General features: G+C 36.0%; 2 protein-coding genes across 6 annotated transcripts in view; one reads left to right on the forward strand and one right to left on the reverse strand.

Moving 5' to 3' along the window:
- The window catches only part of Enpp3 (ectonucleotide pyrophosphatase/phosphodiesterase 3), a 97,931-nt gene extending 82,295 nt beyond the window's left edge, over window positions 1–15,636 (reverse strand). For all 3 annotated transcript variants that reach the window (XM_026381187.2, XM_077801708.1, XM_077801710.1), the window contains exon 1: window positions 15,500–15,636. The gene's annotated coding sequence lies outside the window, so the exon portion shown is untranslated. The remainder of the gene's footprint in view (window positions 1–15,499) is intronic.
- A 277-nt stretch (window positions 15,637–15,913) lies between these two features.
- The window catches only part of Med23 (mediator complex subunit 23), a 44,893-nt gene continuing 40,042 nt past the window's right edge, over window positions 15,914–20,764 (forward strand). For all 3 annotated transcript variants that reach the window (XM_077801622.1, XM_026380859.2, XM_026380867.2), the window contains exons 1-5: window positions 15,914–16,055; window positions 16,388–16,419; window positions 16,572–16,659; window positions 18,905–19,029; window positions 19,853–19,964. In XM_077801622.1, the coding sequence (XP_077657748.1) occupies window positions 16,008–16,055; window positions 16,388–16,419; window positions 16,572–16,659; window positions 18,905–19,029; window positions 19,853–19,964 (405 nt within the window). In that variant the 5' untranslated portion in view covers window positions 15,914–16,007. The remainder of the gene's footprint in view (window positions 16,056–16,387; window positions 16,420–16,571; window positions 16,660–18,904; window positions 19,030–19,852; window positions 19,965–20,764) is intronic.

A 20,764-nucleotide genomic window follows, 5' to 3' on the forward strand; every position in this document is an offset into this window, starting at 1 on the left:
AATTATGTCTCGTATTTTACAGTGCTCAAAATTGAAGACACATTTTGAAACACATTATCTCACATTAAACTTGACAATATTCCTTCGAGTCATTTTATTCCTATTTCTTAGATGAGTAAATTAAGGCTCTCATTATTTAAATTATATGACTTATTTGTCCAAAGTCACATATTTAGTAAATGCCAGAATTACAAATTAAACCCATCTTCAAACTCCCTAAATCTAAGATAATTTTCACTAATTGACTAAACTTACTTTCTTATTAATATAGACCAGGGCATCTTAATACATGCACTATGTGCTGAGACGAGGTTACAGGTTTATGATGTGAGGAGCTAAATTAATAGCAGGATGCCAAAAAGCACTAAGCTCTTCTATTTTCAATGACCCTAAGCCAGTGATTTTCAGTGTGGTACCATGGAACATTGATCCCATGATAACTGCCTTGGTCAAATAAACCTTGAGAACACTTCTCAAATGTAAAGATTATAAAATTCCCATATGCTGCAGTATATCCTTTGGAAAACACTAAGTAAACTTTTTCCAACCCCAAAAGTAGTGAAAATAAACAAATTTATTTATCTATTGTAAAATGCTTCATAAATGTTAAGGACATTCTGGAAAACATCTAAATCCCCTTTTTTCTGTTATTGAAGTAAGTCCTTTAGGAAAAAATCTGCAGCATGAGAGCCAGGTTTCCTTGTATGGCTTTGAGGGTTGTGATACTTTCTATCACTCTTATAGTCCAACCTGCCCATCACTTCACCAACTCTACCAACAAGCCTACTCAGCAGAAGCACTGGCATTAGTTGCTGAAACAAAAGGAATTGTTTGAGAACTATAAGATTCCACAGAGAACATCAAATCCAGGGTCTTGAACACTTTTTTCCAGGGACCCCAGTGAATTGTCAGGTTAAACAAACAAAAATACATTGGAATACTGTTAGCATAAAGTTCTTCACACTGGATAGCTTATTAGCATTCAGAGACAGGATTTTTGTTGCTGTTGTTATTGTTGTTTGTTTGTTTTCTGATTCTGAAGCCCAGACTCTTTGGGTTGAATTAGAACTTTCCATAGTTTTGCTAAGTCTTCAGAATTTTTAAAAATATCCCTCCAAGTGATATTTTATGCAGTAAAGGTCAGTCTAAATACTTTGCCTTAAATAGTGCATTTTAAAATTCTCTTAGGCAAACATTCACTCTATGCTAATCAAACTTGCATATATTACAGGTAAGTTCACCCAAGGGGCTTGGTCATCTGTGCAAGATCTCCTTTTGGTGATATTTCAGAAGTGAGATACCGCTTCAGAGAGTCTTATTGTTGTGTCATACTGATTTTATAAAAGAATGATGAAGCCTATATCAAAATTTGCTTCAAAATTAGGGAACCCCCAGGACCCATGGTTTTTATCTAGTCATCTGTCATATGCTTTAAGTTCTTGTGGGCTTCTCGAGTATCTGAACTTGTGACATTCTTTCTGCTCTGCCTTAAGCCTGATTCCTGAGGCTTCTACTTTTATCTTCCCCCCTGTGAAGGCTGTTTGTGTCAACTTGGTTAAGCTACAATAGTCAGTTATTTAATCAAACACAAATCTACGGTGTTGCTATGATGATATTTTATAGATGTGGTAACAACTATTATCAGTTGACTTTAAAAATTATCATTTATTATGTCAGTGGACCTCATCTAGTCACTGGAGGACTTTAAAAGTTGAATTTATCAGATAAGAAATTCTATCTTATGACAGCAGCATTAGCCTGTGGTTTCAGCCTACCAGTCTCCATTGCCACCTCATTCTCTGTCCTTTGGAGTTTGGACATACCAGTCCCCACAGTCAGGTGAGCTGATTCCTTGATATCAATGTTCCACTCTATCTTTCTCTCTCTTTCTGTCCCTGATCCAGAGACTTTGTTCGCTTATTTTTTCTTGGAAGACTTTTATTAGTGGTGGTAACATGGTCCTTACCTTATATACCTAGCTTTATGCTTGCCACTCATCTTAAGTAAATGAAGGGAACATATAAGTAGCTGAAAATATAAAGAAAATAATAAGAACGACTGAATCAAGAGTCAGGAGAGTGGTTACATCTGGGAGGAGGGAAGGGGATATCACTAAGTAGGGGTACACATTGGGATTCTCTGTTTTTGGCAATGTTTTCCTTCCTTCCTCCCTTCCTTTCTCATTTTCAGTCCTGGGGTTTGAACACATGCTAAGCAAGTGCTCTACCAGTAAGCTACATTCCCACTACTTTTTATTTTATTTTGATATAGTCTAATGTAAATTGCCAGGCTGTCTTCAAACTTGTGGTCTTCCTGCCTCAGACTCCTGAGTAGCTGCAGTTATAGGCATGCACCAACATGCCCTCAATGCCTCATTTCTTAATCTCATGAAAGCACACAGATATTTGTCTTATTATTATTTTTAAAATTATATATATATATATTAGCATATATTAGCATATATATTATTGGTATGCTCATCCTTACATATAACTGATTTCATGATTAAAAATAAGAGTATTCTCAAAGATGCTTTTTACCTCTAATGCTAACACCTAAGATTCATATTGCCGAGTCCTGCAAAATGCCTCCCTGACAAAAGGCACAACCAGATTTTAACTATGAGGCAGATTTCACTACATTGATTGTTAATGTCATGAAAGTTGCCAAAAGGAAAGTAGGTAGGCAGTTTTATGGGTCTAGACTCCTTGTATGCTCTACATGGGAATACTGTGAGGATGGAGAGGAGAGTCACTAAGCAATTCGTATTTCACTCTCAAAAGACCAAGTGAAAATAGTGAATGATAAATATGTCCATAAAAGAAACACCTTTGCAAACTGAAATTCTAAACAAAGTTGACATTCTGTCATATATATTATAGAAGCAAAAATGAATACTCAAAGATAACATGACTAGTTATAAAATTATAGTATCTCCACTAAACCATTCAACATATTTTGGAATATTTAACCATGAAATGCCATTTGAAACTTGAAGTATGCAATTTTAAGATAAAAGGAAACAAGTTCTCTGTGTTTTTATATAATCAATGAACCTGTGGAACTTTTGCCAAACAGGACAACACAGGTTAAAAACATAAATTAGTTCTAGAACAGTTTCAAATAAAATTATGAACATACCACCTACCACACTATTCAACATATGTACCAAGAGATTAGGAATACAAAATATATTTTGTCAATTGGTAGATTCTGATATAATCCCCTCTGGTGTTGAGAAACGAATGTGACCCCATTTTTGAAGAAAACAGTCTCTACCTCAGAGCAAGGCCTGTCCAAAGGGGTAGGGGGTGACCAAGCGTTCCTAAATTCCAGGAAAGGCCTGTGGAACCAGATACCTCTAACTGTAGTGACCAAATAGCCTTGACTCAGCAATGCAAGACCAAAAACCTAATGTCGAACCATAGCAACAACCAATCAGAATGAGACAGGGAAAATATCTGAAATGTCAGGTGACCCTCCCATTAGTTTTGGTGATTAATAACATGATTAGGTAACCCTGCAAGTTTAGCGCATACACCCCTCACGCCTAAATCAATCAGTTCAAATGTATCCACCACTTGAACTAACCAATCACCCTTACCCAACTCGTTCCCACCAGTGAACGTGCTAATCAATGTTAAGAATTCTTGTTTGATTTTCCCGTGGTATGAAATGATTTTCTGTGTGATGTTGTGATGCACAGAGTATCCCCCAAAAACCTATAAATCCTCACTGAACTAAGGGTCAGGACTCACTCCTCAGGACTCCTGCGTCTGAAACAGTGAGTCCAGGCTCAAGCTTGCAATAAAGACTCTTGTGTGATTGCATCGGATTTGGCTCCTGGAGGTCTATTGGGGGTCCCACAAATCTGGCATTACAGTGTCCATTCAAATGGCTAGAAAGGCCAATGAGTCAACTCAAAATGAGAACACTAACATATTCTTTCACACCAATTGAGAGAATATTACATATTATATATGGCCAACTTTCCCCCAAAACATATATGGAGATGAAAGAGGTATATATTTTTTAATATTTAAAGGATTTCAAGATTGTATACTAATAATACAGCTAAAATTTATGATAAATCCTGAATTGTTTTTGTAGGAAGAGAAAGAAAAAGAGAGAGAGAGAGGAAGAGGGGAGGAAAGAAGGAAGAGAGGAGGAAGGAAGGGAAAGAGAATAAATAAAAAATGCAAAAGAGGAAGGAACTTGATTGAATGTTTTACATCCTCTTATCAATGAGGGAAGACACAGGGAGGGAGGAGAAGGAAAGAGAAGAAGGAAGGGAAGACAGAGAGGAGTAAAGAAAGAAAAAGAAAGAAAAAACAAGAAAATTCTGAACACAAACATTGGGACAAATAACCTCCCTGAGTGAGCTCCCTGCTGCAAGTTAATCTTTTCATGGAAACAGTTGGTGTCCAGTGCAATCAGGAAATACTTCTAAAACAAAAGTGGAATCTGGGAGTACTTACAATGTCAGACTAAAAAAAGTATGCACAACTCATTCAAGAACTTTGTCCGCTGGGCCAAGAGGTATCTGGGCTACCACTGGCCTTCCAGGTGCCTTGGACCCAAACCATTGTTCTAGTGACACCTTATAATGTCCTAGTTCAGGGAACACACACAGGCAATTTTCCACATGGGTGTTTCTGAAGGGGTAGATCAGTCTGAGGATGGGTGGCATCCTCTTGTCCTATTTATACAATGAATATTTAGGGGAGTGTATTTTTTTTTCTGGGTGATGAGCTTAAAGATAATTTTTATTCTTTCTTTTCTTTTTTTTTAGGGGAGTGTATTATATGTCTAAGGAGTAAAGATCTCTGCACTGACAGATCTTACAACCTAGTGGGGGGGATGTAGAAAATAAACAAAAAATAAAAGCCATTCTTAGCTTGCCAGTCATACAAAAATAGATGACAAGCCAGAATTGGCAGCAGGCTATAGTTTGCCAACCTTAGATCTGAGACACTGGAAGCATGGAGATGGAGTTGCCACCTACTGAGCTGGGGACAGCTTCTAGAAGGAGCAGGTTTGGAAGCAGGGAGTGAAAAGAGTCAGAGTTTGGATGATCAACCTAGGTTGAGGTGGAGAGCAGGCTTTGTGATGGATTCCTTTTGTAAGAAAATTATCCATTTTAATGTTTAATTTCATTTTAAACCTGAAAGGTTATATTTCTGTTAGCTTAAGGGTTCTCTTCAAGTTTAAGTTTGAGTTCATGATAAAGATCAGGTTTTAAAGGTTGCAAAGAAATACTTAATATTTCATTCTCAACACCAGACCTCAACATCGAAAGTGAAATGAATATCTTCTAAGAAAGAACTGAACTTAAAAAACTTGTCATGGCTCTCATGATTCATCTGTCTGATTAACTAAACCACAATTAATGAGGAAGTCAGTAGATCTGCTGTGTGTGTGCATGCATACATACATGTATTTTTATATTAGAAAGAAAGCCCACTGTTTAAAAAGGCATTAGAATTTTATAAATAGGTTTATCAGTGGGAAAGGCCAAATAGAGATATTTCTGTTGGGTTTTGTTTTTTATTGTTATCATAGTATTCTGTTCTCACTGAGTCAATCATGATTCCCTTCAGGAAAATATTAGCAAAAGTAATTCTTACCTGGGAAAAATATAATTGCACTTATCAAAATGCATGGCTAATGGATTAATTCACATGTCAAATGTAATCATATCCACAAAAAGTTTCAATAAAATCAGAATTCTAAGAGTAGACTTGTAATATGTGAGGCCCTGGATTTGGTACCCAGAACCAAAACCAGCAAAAACCTCAAGAGAAGTCATCTATAAAACATCTTCAAAATATCAGGTATTGGGAAAATTCAGCAAATCTATAGGTCTTTGGATTTTGTTTTTACTAAGAAATTGACTCTTTCAGATATAAAATCACACAATCTGACATGCTGTCAACATTTTGTAAGTATAAGATATTCAACCTGCATAGAATTAAAGCACTTGTGGCAAAAGAAAAAAATATTTGGACTAAAAAAATTTAAATCTGAGTCTTCAGGAAATAGAAAGTCAAAGTAGGACTAGAGAATAGCATGATGGAAGATACACTTGAAGATGTTTTTTCTGGTTCCAGAGAATGGAAGGAACCAGAATGAGGAGAGGTGAAGCTAAGAGACCAGGCTTTCATAATTCAGGTGAGAGATGAACAATTAGGTCAGGACAGTGGAAATAGAAAATAAGTACTGAGCTTGAGAACTATAATGAAAGCAGCACCACTGAGCTCAGAAAGTGATTCTATACCCCAGCAACTAGGTCAACAGTGGTGCCATTAGCCAAGATAAACGCTAAGGATGTGAGGGTAGTTTTCCAGAAAGGATTGGTTAGGGTTTGAGCCTAATGAAGTTGATTTGGTTAGGGAACTCACACTTGAAATCTTCAATATCAAAAGTGAATATATTCTAAAAGAGAAGTGAATATATTCTAATAATGAATATATTCTAAGAAAGAAGTGAACTTAAAAAGTCTCTAGTTCTCAAAAAAATTATTATCTTACAATAAATCATAAATAAATCAAATAATTTCTACTATTCCTTTCAGGCAATCAAGATACTTTATACTGACATATTACATTAGTCTTCGCATCCTATTGGTTTTCTTAACTGATCTAGCAAATTACCACAAATTAAGTGGCTTAAAACAACACAAATTTATTATTTTTCAGCTCTGTTGGTTACAAATTCAATACAGATCTCACTGGGCTAAAATAAAGCTGTCAACAAGATTGGATTCATTTTTGGAAGTTCCAGGACAGAATCTGTTTCACTGCCTTTTCCCACTTCTAGAAGACAGCCACATTTCTTAGCTAATAGCTCACAAAATTGCTCACAATGAAGCCAGAATTAAAAGAGGCAGTCAGTATAGAGAGGTAAATCCGGTGGGACCTAGAAGGCCAATCTGAGTGAGTCTGGGAAGTTGGAGACTGCACCCTGAGGGACTGAAAAGCCTTCAGAGCCCTTCTACCACCCTATCAAGATAACCTGTCCCTGCTCCAACCTGTTGTTAAGGTAATCTGTTCCAGGAATTTCCCCTCCCTATAAGGAGTTATAAAGTTAATTAACTACTGTGTCCTGGGCTGCTCCATCCCACAGAGTATCTACTAGGCCTCATGAAGTATGCAAGAAAGAAAGAAATAAGGGCCAGAAATCAGGAGAACAAAGAAAGCCAGGATACCCTCCCTTCTTGGGATACCAGAATACCAGTTATGGTCCCCTTCTCTCTCCTAGGAGAAGTCTATATTACCCCTTTTAAAATAAACTCTGCTTTATATGCTTGCCTTGGCATGTTTCTCTAATGTTATACTTCAACATGTGAGGGAGCAGAACTTGTCACCAGTAACTGGTGGTATCAACCCCATGGGTAGGGAAAAAAAGAGAGACAGGGACGGGACCAGGATTGTTATGTCCCCTTCAAGGGTACACATCCAATGACCTAACTTCTTCCACTAGGCCCCACTTCCTAAAGGTTCCAACCACCTCCATACAGCGCCATAGGCTGGAGACCAGCACTTATTTACTTGTGGGCCTTTAGGGAACACATCTAAACCATACTACTATCTTATCTACTTTTCATAATTCCCTCACCTTCTAAGATGTCTAGGTCCATTATCAGGTGGTATAGAAGACTTATGATAAAAATTAAAAGGAGAGAGAAAATCCTTATCCTGTTTTTAAGACTCTCATAAGAGAAATCTAAATTTTTTTAGTGTTTGGAAGTTTAAAGGGGGGAATTTTTTGATAGTTGTGAGGCTGGGAAGGATGTCAATAGGTAGCCATTCTGAGTAACCCTATAAAGAAACATCATCTAACCAGTTCAGTGTTTGTGTGTGTAGTGAAGAATGTAGATAGATGCAGGGGCAGCTGCAAAGTAAAAAGCATTGTGTGACCTTGTAAATAATTTAACTGACCAAAGAGGGACCTGAATTTTGCCCTTAGTTTCTGAGAGATAATCTCTAAACCTTAGAAATGTCATGCCTAATAGATGTGTTTTGGCTTGATTGGTGCCTTGAGTCACCCCCCTGATACACAAAACAGAGTGATTTGTTATATGTGTTGGCAGAGGTCATGAGTAATCAGCTCAACCTAAGGAGGGAGTGGAGACTGAGATGAGTTACATAGGGAGTAAATTATGCCTATGTGATGGAGCCCTAGTAAAATCTTTGGGCACTAGATCTCAGGTATGCTTAACTGGTTAGCAATATTTCATGGTGTGTGTGTGTGTGTGTGTGTGTGTATATGTGTGTGTGTGTGTAAAGATGCCAATATATTTCATAGGATTTATATGTTACAATACGATCTATATATATATATATATATATATATATATATATATATATATCCCTATTGTTTCTATTGCTCTGTAGAACCCTAATACAGTTGCCTTCCTTAAAACCACTAAACTTTTAGTCAATGGAAGTTTTATGATCTTAACCAATGGAATTTTCATTTCATAACTCAGCTTATTCTCTGCAGCTTACTTTTCAATCTTAATATTGTTTCATTTTATTCATTCATTCATTCTAAAGACATTTATTAAACTCCTACCATGTGTGCGGCATTATACTAGAATTTTAAGTAGAAAACAAAATACAGAAGATGCCTTTAAGTTCCTCACATGTTGATGGCATATGCTAGATTATTCCCTACTCTTTACTCTCATCCTCCAACAGCTCTCTAGCTATTTCATCTCTTCAGCATCCACAAATTCCAGTTACCTTTTAGTGTTACTTTATCCTATTCCTTTGAGAGACAGATCCATTCTCTCACCCTCAGCTATGGGCCAGTGTATCTTCCAAACCAAGTGTTATTTTATTTATTTTCCATTATTCTCAGAGCTCACTCCATTATTTACAAACCCAAGCAATCAGGTCATAGCTGCTGACTCCAACTAATCATCCTGATTTTCAGGTCTTGACCATTCTAAGTGGTATATACCCAGGCCCCAACCTTCAGGGTGAAACTGAACAAACTGCAACCAATGATACCTTGGTGTTATTGTTTAAATAGCTTTGACCCTACTGAATCCTTAAAAAGATACCTGGAATCCCAGAGGTTGGCAGATCACACTTTGAGAACTGTTGTTTATCGAACTTAATAAACTCATACACATCTATGTAAACTATATTGTCTTACATAAATAAGCTGTGTGTGTGTGTGTGTGTGTGTGTGTTTTATACTGGGGGTTGAAGCCAGGGGCATTCTACCACAGAACTATATCTCCAGACCTTTTTTATTTTTTTATTTTGAGACAGGGTTTTACTAAGCTGCACAGCTGGACTTCAATTTGTGGTCCTCCCTCGGCCTCTAGAGTCATTGGATTTACAGGTATGTTCCACCACACCTAACTAAAAATAAACCTATTTGATTTAGAGATTTATACTTTAGAATCTAAGTGTTTCAACCACAGAAAAGATATCGACTTAATTAATCCTTTTCTCTTATTTCAAAATACAGTTGGCCTTCCATATTCACAGGTTCCACATTCATTAATTCAATCACAGATTGAAAATATTTGAGAAAAAAATTGCATCTGTAGTCGAATATGTACAAGACTTTTTATTGTCATTATTCTCTAAAAAATACAGAATAACTCTTTACTTACCATTTATAGTACACTGGGTATTGTAAGTAATTTTGGATGGTAAAAGTATGGGAAGGATGTACATGGTTTATATGCAAATATTAAGGCACATTATATAAGGAATGTGATTTGTAGGTTTGGGTACCCCATGGATACTAGGAGGTGACTGTCTTTATCATGGGGCAGTTTTAACAATGATGGATAGACCAGCTGTTATGGTTTAGATATGGTGATCCCCAAAAGCTCACATGCAAGACAATGTAAGAAGGTTCGGAGAAGAAATGATTGGATTACAAGTGCCTTAACCCAATCAGTGAATTAATGCCCTGATAGGGATTAACTGAGTGGTAACTGAAGTAGTAGGGTGTAGCTGGAGGAGGTGGGAATTGGGACATGGCTTTGGGTTATATATTTGTATTTGGCAAATGGAAACCTCTCGCTCTGCTTTCTAATAACTATGATGTGAGCTGCTTCCCTCTGCCACACTCTTCCGCTATGATGTTCAGCCTCAACTTGAGCCCTGAGGAATGGAACTGACCTTCCATTTTCCTATATAATCACAACATAACCATAAATATCAAGGTATTAATATTGACACGCAGCTACCAGCTAATCTTCAGACCCCATTCAGGTCTTGTCAACTGTCCTTTAGAATAAGAGGATTCTATTCAAAATCATGTATTCATTTAGCTGTCATGGAATAATTCCTTCACTCTGAAACAGACTTTCTCAGTCAGTTTTTGCTCTTCTTGACTTTGACACTTTTGAATATTACAGACGAGTTGTTTTACAGAATGTTTCTCAAGCTTTTACTTCATATTTCTTCTTTTTTAAATTTGGGTTATGCAATGTTAGCAGAAAATAATAGAAGCAATGTAGTGTTCTTCTCATCACATCCTATCAAGGTGATTTCCCATGACCATGATGATGTTCACTTTTATTATCTGATTGAGATGGTGGCAGCTGGCTTCTCCACTGTGACATTACTTTCTTTCTTTTTCTTTTTCTTTTTTTTTTTTTAGCACTAGGGATGGAACCCAGAATCTTGCACATACTAGACAAGTAGTCTACCACTGAGTTTTAACCTCAGTCCTGATTTATTTTTTGTCCTTTTGAATTAATAAGTATTGTTTTTGCAGTTACACTGGAGCTGTTAAAGTATATTGTTTCTCACCAAAACTTTAATTTTATTAATCTATGTATTTAGAGCTTTGTGGACTCATGGCTTGCAATTTTATCCAATTGGTTATAATCCATCATTATCACTGTTTTGATGCTCATGTTGTCCCTTATTTGGTCAGTAGGGATGTCTTCAAGTGCCACATCATTCTTTAAGAATTTTCTTGTTTTCTGGTAAAGCAAGAGGCTTAATGTTCATTTTGTATATTCCCTGTCCTACCTCTGTGGTCAGCCGTAACACCAGAGATTCTTGGTATTTATTTAGCTCAGGTCGAGTGCCCCTGAGTTCAATCCTTGGTTACTCACCCCCAATGATCAATGAGTTTCTGCTGCTCCTAAACCCTACCATTTCCAGAGAAAGGAAACACACACACACACACACACACACACACACACACACGTACATGTGTATGTGTGTCTGTGTATGGGCATGCACATATTTACATCTCTCATTTAGATGTATGTCTAAAACTTTCTACATGTTGAAAATTCTACAGTTCATATCAAAACCTCCAATGCCAAACAAACATCACTTCTCCCACATGTGAAATCTGACTCTTATAAACTTACTATTTTTGCTGACTTTAATAACACCACTGCATATACCCTGTCATGGTTGGATGCCTACTTCATCCCACTCAGGCATCTATAACCTCTACCTTAATGCCCCCATGTGGAAGCTCTCTTCCTTCTTACCATCATACCAGTAGGCCTGGAAGACAGAATAAGTCAAAGAGAAAAATTCATAAACCTTAAATCTACTGAAATTACTTGCCAAGTTTCAGACTTTCTTGGAACTTATGATCCTTTGACTCCTTTCTTCTTTTTAATTCCCCCTTTTTTGAATGGAAATGTCTATTGATATGCCTGTCCTACCACTGCATTTTGGAAGCAGATGAATTGTTATCTAGTTTTACAGGTTCACAGCTTCAGAGCTGAATTTTCTTTGGAACAAAAGATACATCAAGTCTTACCCATTCCTGATTTAGATAATACTTAGATAATACTTTATTATTATCTAAGACTTAAAAGTTGATATTAGAAACTGGGTGCAGTGGCACACACCTGTAATCCCAGTGGCTCAGAAGGTTGAGGCAGGAGAACCTCGAGTTCAACGTTCAGCAAAAGCAAGATGCTAAGCAACTCAGTCAGACATTGTCTCTAAATAAAACATAAAATAGGGCTGGAGATGGGGCTCAGTGGTCGAGTGCCCCTGAGTTCAATCCTTGGTATCCCCCCCCCCAAAATTGATACTAGAATGCATTAAGATTTTAGGCAGGGCTGGGATTGTAGTTCAGTGGTAGAGTACTTGCCTAGCACATATAAGGCACTGGGCTTGATCCTCAGCACTACATAAAAATAAATAAATAAAATAAAGGTATTGTATCCCCCAAAAGACTTTAGGGGCTGTTGGAATGAAAGTAAATGCATTTTGCATAGTGATTTAGGGGACCAGAGGGCAAAGTGGGCTGAATTGTGTCCCCCTGAAAGTCCTAATCCCTAATACCATCGAATATAGCTATATTTGGAGATAAGCTATATTTTATATATTTTAAAGAAGTAATGTGAGGTCATTAGTGTGAGTTCTAATCCAATAAGACTGTTGTCCTTAAAAAAAGAGAAAATTGGGATGTAGACAAGAACAAAGGGAAGACCACAAAAGACAAAAGGAGAAGATGCCCAAATACAAGTCAAGGAGAGAGGATCAGAAAAAACAAACTCTACTAATGCCTTCATCTCAGATATCTAGTCTTCAGAATTGTGAAAAAATGAATTTCTATTTTTTAAGCTGCCCAGTGTGGTATTTTTTTTATGGCAGCCCTGGTAAACTAACACACTACATCTGAATCTCAAAGGTATTCTCCAGAAGGAAACTTCAATAGTTCATGTGTGGTTAACAATGACATACAGTGGTTGTATCTGCACATTACAATTGTTAGGAAACTAAGTTTCTGTCAGGAATTACTGGGGAATCCTCACTTTATCATTCACTAGTAGCACATTTTTAACAGTTGGTAAATTTCCATAGCCACAAAAGAAGTGAAGGGAACTTTAGAAGGCTGAGGCAAGAGGATGGCAATTTTGAAGCCAGTCTCAGCCATTAGTGAGTACCTAAGCAACTTAGTAAAACTCTGTCTCAAAATAAAAAATAAAAAGGGCTAGGAATGTTGTTCAGTGGTTAAACACTCCTGGGTTCAATCCCTGGTACCAAAAATTAAAAAGAAAGAAAAGAAAGTTTATCACCCACTAGGTATAACAGATGTATAAATGGTTGATAGTGATGGTAACATATAAAGAAAATGCACAATGTCAACAAACTATTAACACATAGAATCCAGCATTTAAAAAGGATTACATATCATGACCAAGTAGCATTTCCACTATGGAAGCAAAAGTGGTTCATCATTCAAAAGTCAATCAATTAAATTCACCACATTAACAAAGTAAAGGAGTAAATTTCTTTAAAATGTATCATATAGTCCTTCCTTCAATATGACAAATAGATCAATGAAATGTTAAAGGCAATCAATGAAAAACATACAACTAACATTATACTTAAAGGTCAAAGGCAATTTTTCCTCTAAAATAAAGAAAAAGGCACAGATACATCCTCACCACTTCTATTAAACACAGTACTAATGAAAGTCCCAGCTGGTATAACAAAGCATGAAAAAGAACCAGCAAAATATATTGGAAAAGAATTTGTTCCCTTTGCAGATGACCAGGATTGTATGCACAGATGATTCTAAGGGATCTACAAAAAACTACTAACATTAATAAGTGAAATCACCAAGAGCATAAGATAAACAGTTAATATACAAAAATCAATTCTATTTCTAGATGCTAGCAAAAGACAACTGAAAATATATTTTAAATGCTATTTGAAATAGCAAGGAAAACACTATAAAATTTGTAGAAACAAATTAACAAACCTGTACACTTTAGCAAGTCCAGTGCACCAAAAACAAAATATTGCTAAAAATCTAAATAAGTGGAAAGATCTGAAATATAATAGATTGAAAATTCAACATGGCTAAGGCATCAATTTTCCCCACAATTACTCTATATACTTCATTTATTCCAATAAAAATCTCAGTATTTTTTGACAAGTTGATTCTGAAATTTATATGAATGCAAAGAACCTAATATAGTCAAAGAAGCATGAAAAAATAAAGTTGGACAACTTCCACTATTTCAAGTCTTTCTTATCAGCTAGAGCATATTATGATATTAGCATAAGGATTGAACAGTAGAACAAAAATAAAATCCAAAAATAGACCCTTACTAATACAAGGCCATTTAGGAGAGAAAAGTTATTTCAATAAATGTTGCAGGATTGAGTGGATGAGAACTGAGGTATGATTCATCTTGTGGCAAATTCCTCTCTATGAACCTGTGAAACCAGAAAACAAATTGTATGCCTCCAAAATACAATGGTATGAAACACATAGGATAAGACATTACTATTCAGAAATGGAGTAACAGGCAAGTAAAAAGGAGTCATACATGCTCCAAGCAAATCTGAAATTTAGTATGGAAAAACTGCTCAAGAATAATCCCCTTGGACTTGATATTCTATCTTCCGGGCCCATCAGACTCTCAGTCCTGAATAGCCGTTAACAATCAGGAGTGGTTTTGCCTTCCTTTCACCATCCACAAAAATTAATTCAAATATATCAAAGCTAAAACTCTAAAGTTTCTAGGGAAAAAAACACTTAAGGGAGATACTAATTTTTCCTTAGGCTGCTAAACAATAACCATGAACTTAAAAAGAATAATAAACTCTACTTCATCCAAATTAACATTTTCTACTAAACATAGGAACAATTCTGAAAATGAGAAAGCAAGCTAAGATGGGGAAAAATATTCCCCATGTAAATATTAAACCATGAAAAACTAATTAATGGTTATTTAAACTCAATGTATGTGTCTTGTGGAGTGGGGGTTTGCTGCAAAGGGGCATCAGGAACTTTCCAAGGTGATATAAAATATTCCATACCTTGACTGAAGTGTTAGTTGAGCAAGTGTGAACCTTGTCAAAGTTCATGGATCTATACATTTAAGTTTTACGTGCTTCATTGTAAATAAAATATACATAAATAAAAAATAAGCATGGGGGGAACACATTGAGAAGCTCTGGAAATGTATAGTCAATTTTTAGTCTGTGAGTGGATCATCAGCAAGCATAAAGTAAAACTAATTTTGTTATAAAATACATATAATTCTTTTCTGACCACTTTACCTTCTTAATTATACAAGTCCTGGCCAATATTAAGATTTACTTGGCATTCACTAAGAATACACTAATTTGGACAACACAAAGAGTAAGCATGAAAATATGCCAAATAGTAACAAAAAAAAATGTCTTAGAACTAAAATCCAATGAAATATAATCCACAGTAAGATTACCTGTTGAGCCTACAGAAAAGAACAATAGGTGGGTAGGGTACTTGGATTTTAATAATTTTGGCTCTATTAGCCTTCCAGCCCATCTCTACCTCAACCAGTATTCAATAACTTGTAATTGTAATTATTTTAGATGATTATAACTAAAAACAGTAGATATTATTATTTAATAATTCTAAACAAAAATCAATAACGATGCATTCATTCCGGGTTTTTTGTTTGTTGTTTGTTGTTGTTGTTTTCCATGATTCAGTGAAAGCGGGCTTAGTGTTCCTCACTGGGCTTAGGCTCTGAGGTTACCGTAGTTGAGAAGACATGGTCCCCATGGTCCAGAGAAGCGTGGTTTCAACTCCTCCAGCAGGTCGGCCACTCACAGACATCAGGTTGGTCCCACGTCAGCCCAGGCATTATCGGTAGGCGGCAGCCTCTGACCTGTGCTTCTTTCTTTCTACAAGTTAGCACCAAACAGAAAGCAACTCCCGCTCCAGCCGGGAGGCGGCGACCCGCATTTGACGCGACTCGGGATGCTTTGGACTCAGCCGAGGGGGCGCTCTCGTGCAGTTCTCAGGCCGCGCTTCTCCAAACGGAACCATCAGGTTTGGCCACAGATTTCTGGGGGGTTTCGTAAAGGGCGCGCACCCGGACCTTCCCGGCTTCCGTATGGGTTGCTGTTGCAGGGCTCGGGATGGAAGGAAGCGACGAGTGAGAGCGTTGGCTTCCTCCGGGAGACTCCGCCCCTGTGCTACTTCTTGCCGGTGCTCAGGCCAGTCTTGCACTTTGTCGGGCGCCCGGGAAAGACCGGGGGACGATGGTACAGATGGAGACACAATTGCAGAGCATTTTTGAGGAGGTGGTGGTGAGTGCATCTACCGGCACCCTGGGATTGTGGCTCAGGAGCGGGTGACAGAGGCAGCCTCAGGAACTCGGCCTGGGCAACCTCCTCTCCAGCCTCTCCTTTGTTTTGACACCAAGTATGATTGCAAGGGATTAGTGATTCTCAAATTGCTGTCAGATGGAAGTGTCCTTTTGAATTCACAACCCCTTTGGGGACAGATCTAAGTGGTATTGTTAGTTTCAGCGCGTTGCTGATTTAGGTGACTTGCTCTTTGCCGCATTGTAAATATTTCGAGGGGGAGCCCTCTCCTCTTTTATTCGGGTAGTTTACTTGTTTTATTTTGCTTTTTACAGAAAACGGAAGTCATAGAAGAGGCTTTCCCCGGGTATGTGCATGGAAGATTTTTGTGGTTTTAATGGGATTATGTCGTTGTAAGATTTTACTTACATTGGCGTGGAGGGTTATAAGATCCACTATTCTAGTTATTTAATTATCTTTTTAAAACTAGCGGCAAATAATTGATTTTTGCTCTTATAGGATGTTTATGGATACCCCGGAAGATGAAAAAACAAAACTAATTAGCTGTTTGGGGGCCTTCAGACAGTTTTGGGGTGGTCTTTCTCAGGTGAGCACTGCATTTTTAATATATTCAGCCAGTGATTGTCGGCCCCTTTCATTTTTACATTTACTTTGATGTTGCTGTTAAGATCTTTTAGTAAAGGAAAAAGTAGAACTGCCATCCACTTTTATTCTGGTTTCCATTTTGTTTTTAAGTTGTAAACTTAAGGGGGTAACAGAATTCACATTGATGACAGCACTGTGGGAGATGTTTTTAAAACTCTTTTGTTACTCTATATAAAACTATTTTCATGCTATTTTGGCTTAGTTAGTACACTTGAAAATTTTCCGGTAATAGATAAAAATTTCCTTTATTTACTCCCCAGTAAAAAAATGCACAACAATGATACAAAGACTACAGTAAAGATTCAAAGATGCTACAGTAAGGATACAAAGTTTCTATAATAAACATATGAAGACATTATAGTAAAATTGGGGAAAGTAGCAGTAAACTTAGTAACAAAGAATAACCACCAGAATATCTTCTCATGGTTTACCATAGGTGGGAAATGAGATCTGTATGCTTGTGAGCCACAGGTGGTAAGATTTGCCACTCAGATGTGGATCATATAAATATATAAATATAAATACATTTATATTTAAAATTTTTATTTTAACTATTTTCAAGTAGATGTCTTTATATCATTCAAAATACAAATGATGAAAAAGGATGGATCCAATGACCAATCTGTCTCCTGTCTTTCTTAGCTAAGTCACCTGTTCTTTTCCAATCTGTAGCCAGTATTCTATTTTTTTTTCTTCTAAAAGTAAGTATTTTTAATAGAATCTCTCTTTTTTTATTCAGTGCCTGAGATAGAACCCAGCACCTCACACATGCCATGCATGTGCTCTATTACTAAACTACATCCCCATCTCAGAATCATTTTTCTGGAATTGTTGCATATTACTTGTATTGCTCATTAATTAGCACCTTTTTTCTCTTAATAATTTCTGGGGGTAATTCCATATCAGTCCATTAAGACTGATTCTTTACTTTCTTATAGCAGTATAATAGTCTATATATGTATGTACCAAGCCTCTACTAGATGACATGTAGATTACTTTTTAACTTTTCTACTTTAAACAGTGGTATAGTGAATAATATTATACATAAGACATAAAATAAATTTCTGGAAGTAGTATTTTTGATTACATATATATGCTATTTTTTTTTTATGGACACAATATCTATTTTTATTTATTTTATGTGGTCCTGAGGATCGAACCCAGGGCCTCACGCATGCGAGGCAAGCTCTTTACCACTGAGCTATAACCCCAGCCCCAATATATATATAATTTTTATAGAAATTGCTTAAATTGCCATACTGGTTAGTTCTCCTTACATCCATGTATAAGAGTGTCTATTTCTTATAGCCTTATAATAGAGATTTAGTAACTTTTTGGTCTTTGTTATACAATCGACACATGAGAAATTTTATCTCAGTATAGTTTTACTTTGCATTTCTCTCAGTAGTATTGAGCATCTTTCAAACATTTGAGTATTTTAAATTCATTGAAAATTTTATGATTTAAGGTAGGGCTCTTGTTTTCAAGAAGATTATATTCTAATGGGGGAGCCAGAAATACAATTGGTATTTTAACAATCATGGTTATATGTACGATAATGGAAGTGTTTGTAACGACAGAGAAGCAGGACTTATAGTCTCTTCTTGAATAGAGATTTTTTTGAGATATCCTAGAAGACAAACTTTGATATGAGCCCAACTTTTTGATATCAAACTTATAAGTTTTGCATGTCAGAAATTTGATATGTCATTGGACTTTTAGTGGGCTCTTATTTGGGGTTCTAGGGATGAGACTCACACTGAATTTTCATGAGGCTAATGTACTAATCCATAATAGATTTTTTTTTTCATCCAGTGGCAGAAAATTTTATATCTAGCAGTAAGGGCACTGCTAACAGTACCTTATGTAGTTTGTTTTGACCATGAATGTTAATGAAAGCTTAACTACTTTTGGAGGTCCCATACAGTAAATGTAGAAATTTAACCTTTATAATTGCAAGATGTTACACTTAATTTAACAAATAATAAGTCTGAATTTTTTCATCTTGCTTTTTTTCATCTTGCTTTTTCATCTGTAAGTGGATGAAAATATTTTTCATGATAGATGAAAATACTTTCACAACGAAGTATTTCATTCATAGTCTTGATATACTCCCAGGTGTAGTATTATCTATTATTAGTTATAAAGTGTAATTTTAGACCTAAAATAATTTTCTAATTTTCCAGGAGTCTCATGAACAGTGTATCCAGTGGATTGTTAAATTTATTCATGGCCAGCATAGTCCTAAAAGAATTTCTTTTCTTTATGACTGCTTAGCAATGGCAGTTGAAACTGGTCTCCTTCCACCCAGGTATGTTAAATGGTGGGTGTGAGCAACCTAAAGTATTTTTTTCTTTATACATTTTGGGAAATTGGTTAAGGTGTTCTTGTACAAAGATAAGGGAATAAAGAAGGAAATGAGGATGCTCAAGTGACTGGGATTAATAAGCAGCTCTTTTTCATAGTCTCTTACATACTTATACTTTAATGTGGCTAAGGCTGGAGTTATGACAAATGCTTCTGCACAGATACTTCTATGTTCATCTGAAATTTCCTCTGGAATTCTCAGCCAGAACCTATACATGCCCTCACCTTGTGACCTGAACTTTCTCACAGCTTCTGAGGTCTAAGAGAAAGCTTGCAAAACAGGTTTAGGAAAAGAAATTATCCCATATCCTTGTGGCCATAGTTTTAGGCCTATCCAGATCTAAGGAGAGAAAATGTAGACCCTTCCTCTACCTCTCCAAGGGAGGAGAATTAGTGTTATATTTCAGAAGAGCATGAGAGGTTGAAAATCATGTTGTACACCATCTTGGACAAATACAGTCTGCCACTAGCTGGTAGATGGTAAACACTTAACCAAAAGTTTTGATAATTTTATTTCTCATAAAAATATGGTGAGTAGTACTTCTACTTGGTATTTTTTTTTATATAAGCAAAACTAAATGTAAAACTATAAAATGTTATATATGATCTAAAAGTATACTTAAGTAATAATGCACTTTCATGAAATATATTTGATATGATAAATATAATACCTATAGTACACAAATTATAGCTATTTGTGAACTTTCAAAATTACATATTATACCTGGAATGAGTATTTCTTTTTTTTTTTTTTTTTTTTTTTATAGGATGGTTTGTGAATCTCTCATAAACTCTGACACTCTTGAATGGGAAAGAACACAGCTTTGGGCCTTAACATTTAAACTAGTTCGGAAAATCATTGGGGGAGTGGATTACAAGGTATTTTTTTTTTTAATTATAAGAAGTTGTTTACAGACAATTAATTTTTCAGTATATACATACACACAATTTTCAAGTGACAGAAACAAAGCAAGAGCATTTACATAATGTGCCTATTTTAAGGATATAAGATTATTCTGTTTTTCCCAACTTTTCTTCATTTTCTTCTAAAATTCTTAAGATACAGGTAGCTAATATGTTTTTTTACAATGCAGTAGGGAAGTCACAAAGCAGAATTTGTGTTCCTTCATGCCTCTAGTCTTCTAATGTTGGAATATAAAGAGCACAGAATAGGGATGTGTGGAACTGAGAATGGACATGGGCATTAATTGATAAAGGAAACAAGCCCTGCTTCACTTCCACCTTAATTTCCCTTGGACTTACGTTGTTTCTTAACTAACATCCTGAGTTCTCTGCTCTTGACAAAGAACAATATACAATCTCTAGTTGCATTTTATAATATAGTTCAGGAGCTCTGTAGATGCAAAAGCCATTTTGCTTCGTGGAAGCACTTTCGATATTGTTCTTTTCCAAAAATTGTCTATAACTGACCATATGCTTTATGTCTGCTTGTTCTCCAATCTGAAATGACTTATCAAATTATGATCTAATAGATGATTATTGGCTTAAATCATTATTTCACACAAAATTAATTCTAAGTAGGTTTTTTGGTTATTTGCTTTTTACTCAGGCTTACCAGTTTTTGCCCTCTGTTTACTTGTATGGTGTTTTATCATTATTCTTCTGTGTATATTCCCTATCTTTAGAACTTGGAAACAGAATTTATACTCAATAAATAC

The sequence above is a fragment of the Urocitellus parryii genome, chromosome 8, assembly GCF_045843805.1.
Source record: "Urocitellus parryii isolate mUroPar1 chromosome 8, mUroPar1.hap1, whole genome shotgun sequence".
Taxonomy (NCBI): Eukaryota; Metazoa; Chordata; class Mammalia; order Rodentia; family Sciuridae; genus Urocitellus; species Urocitellus parryii.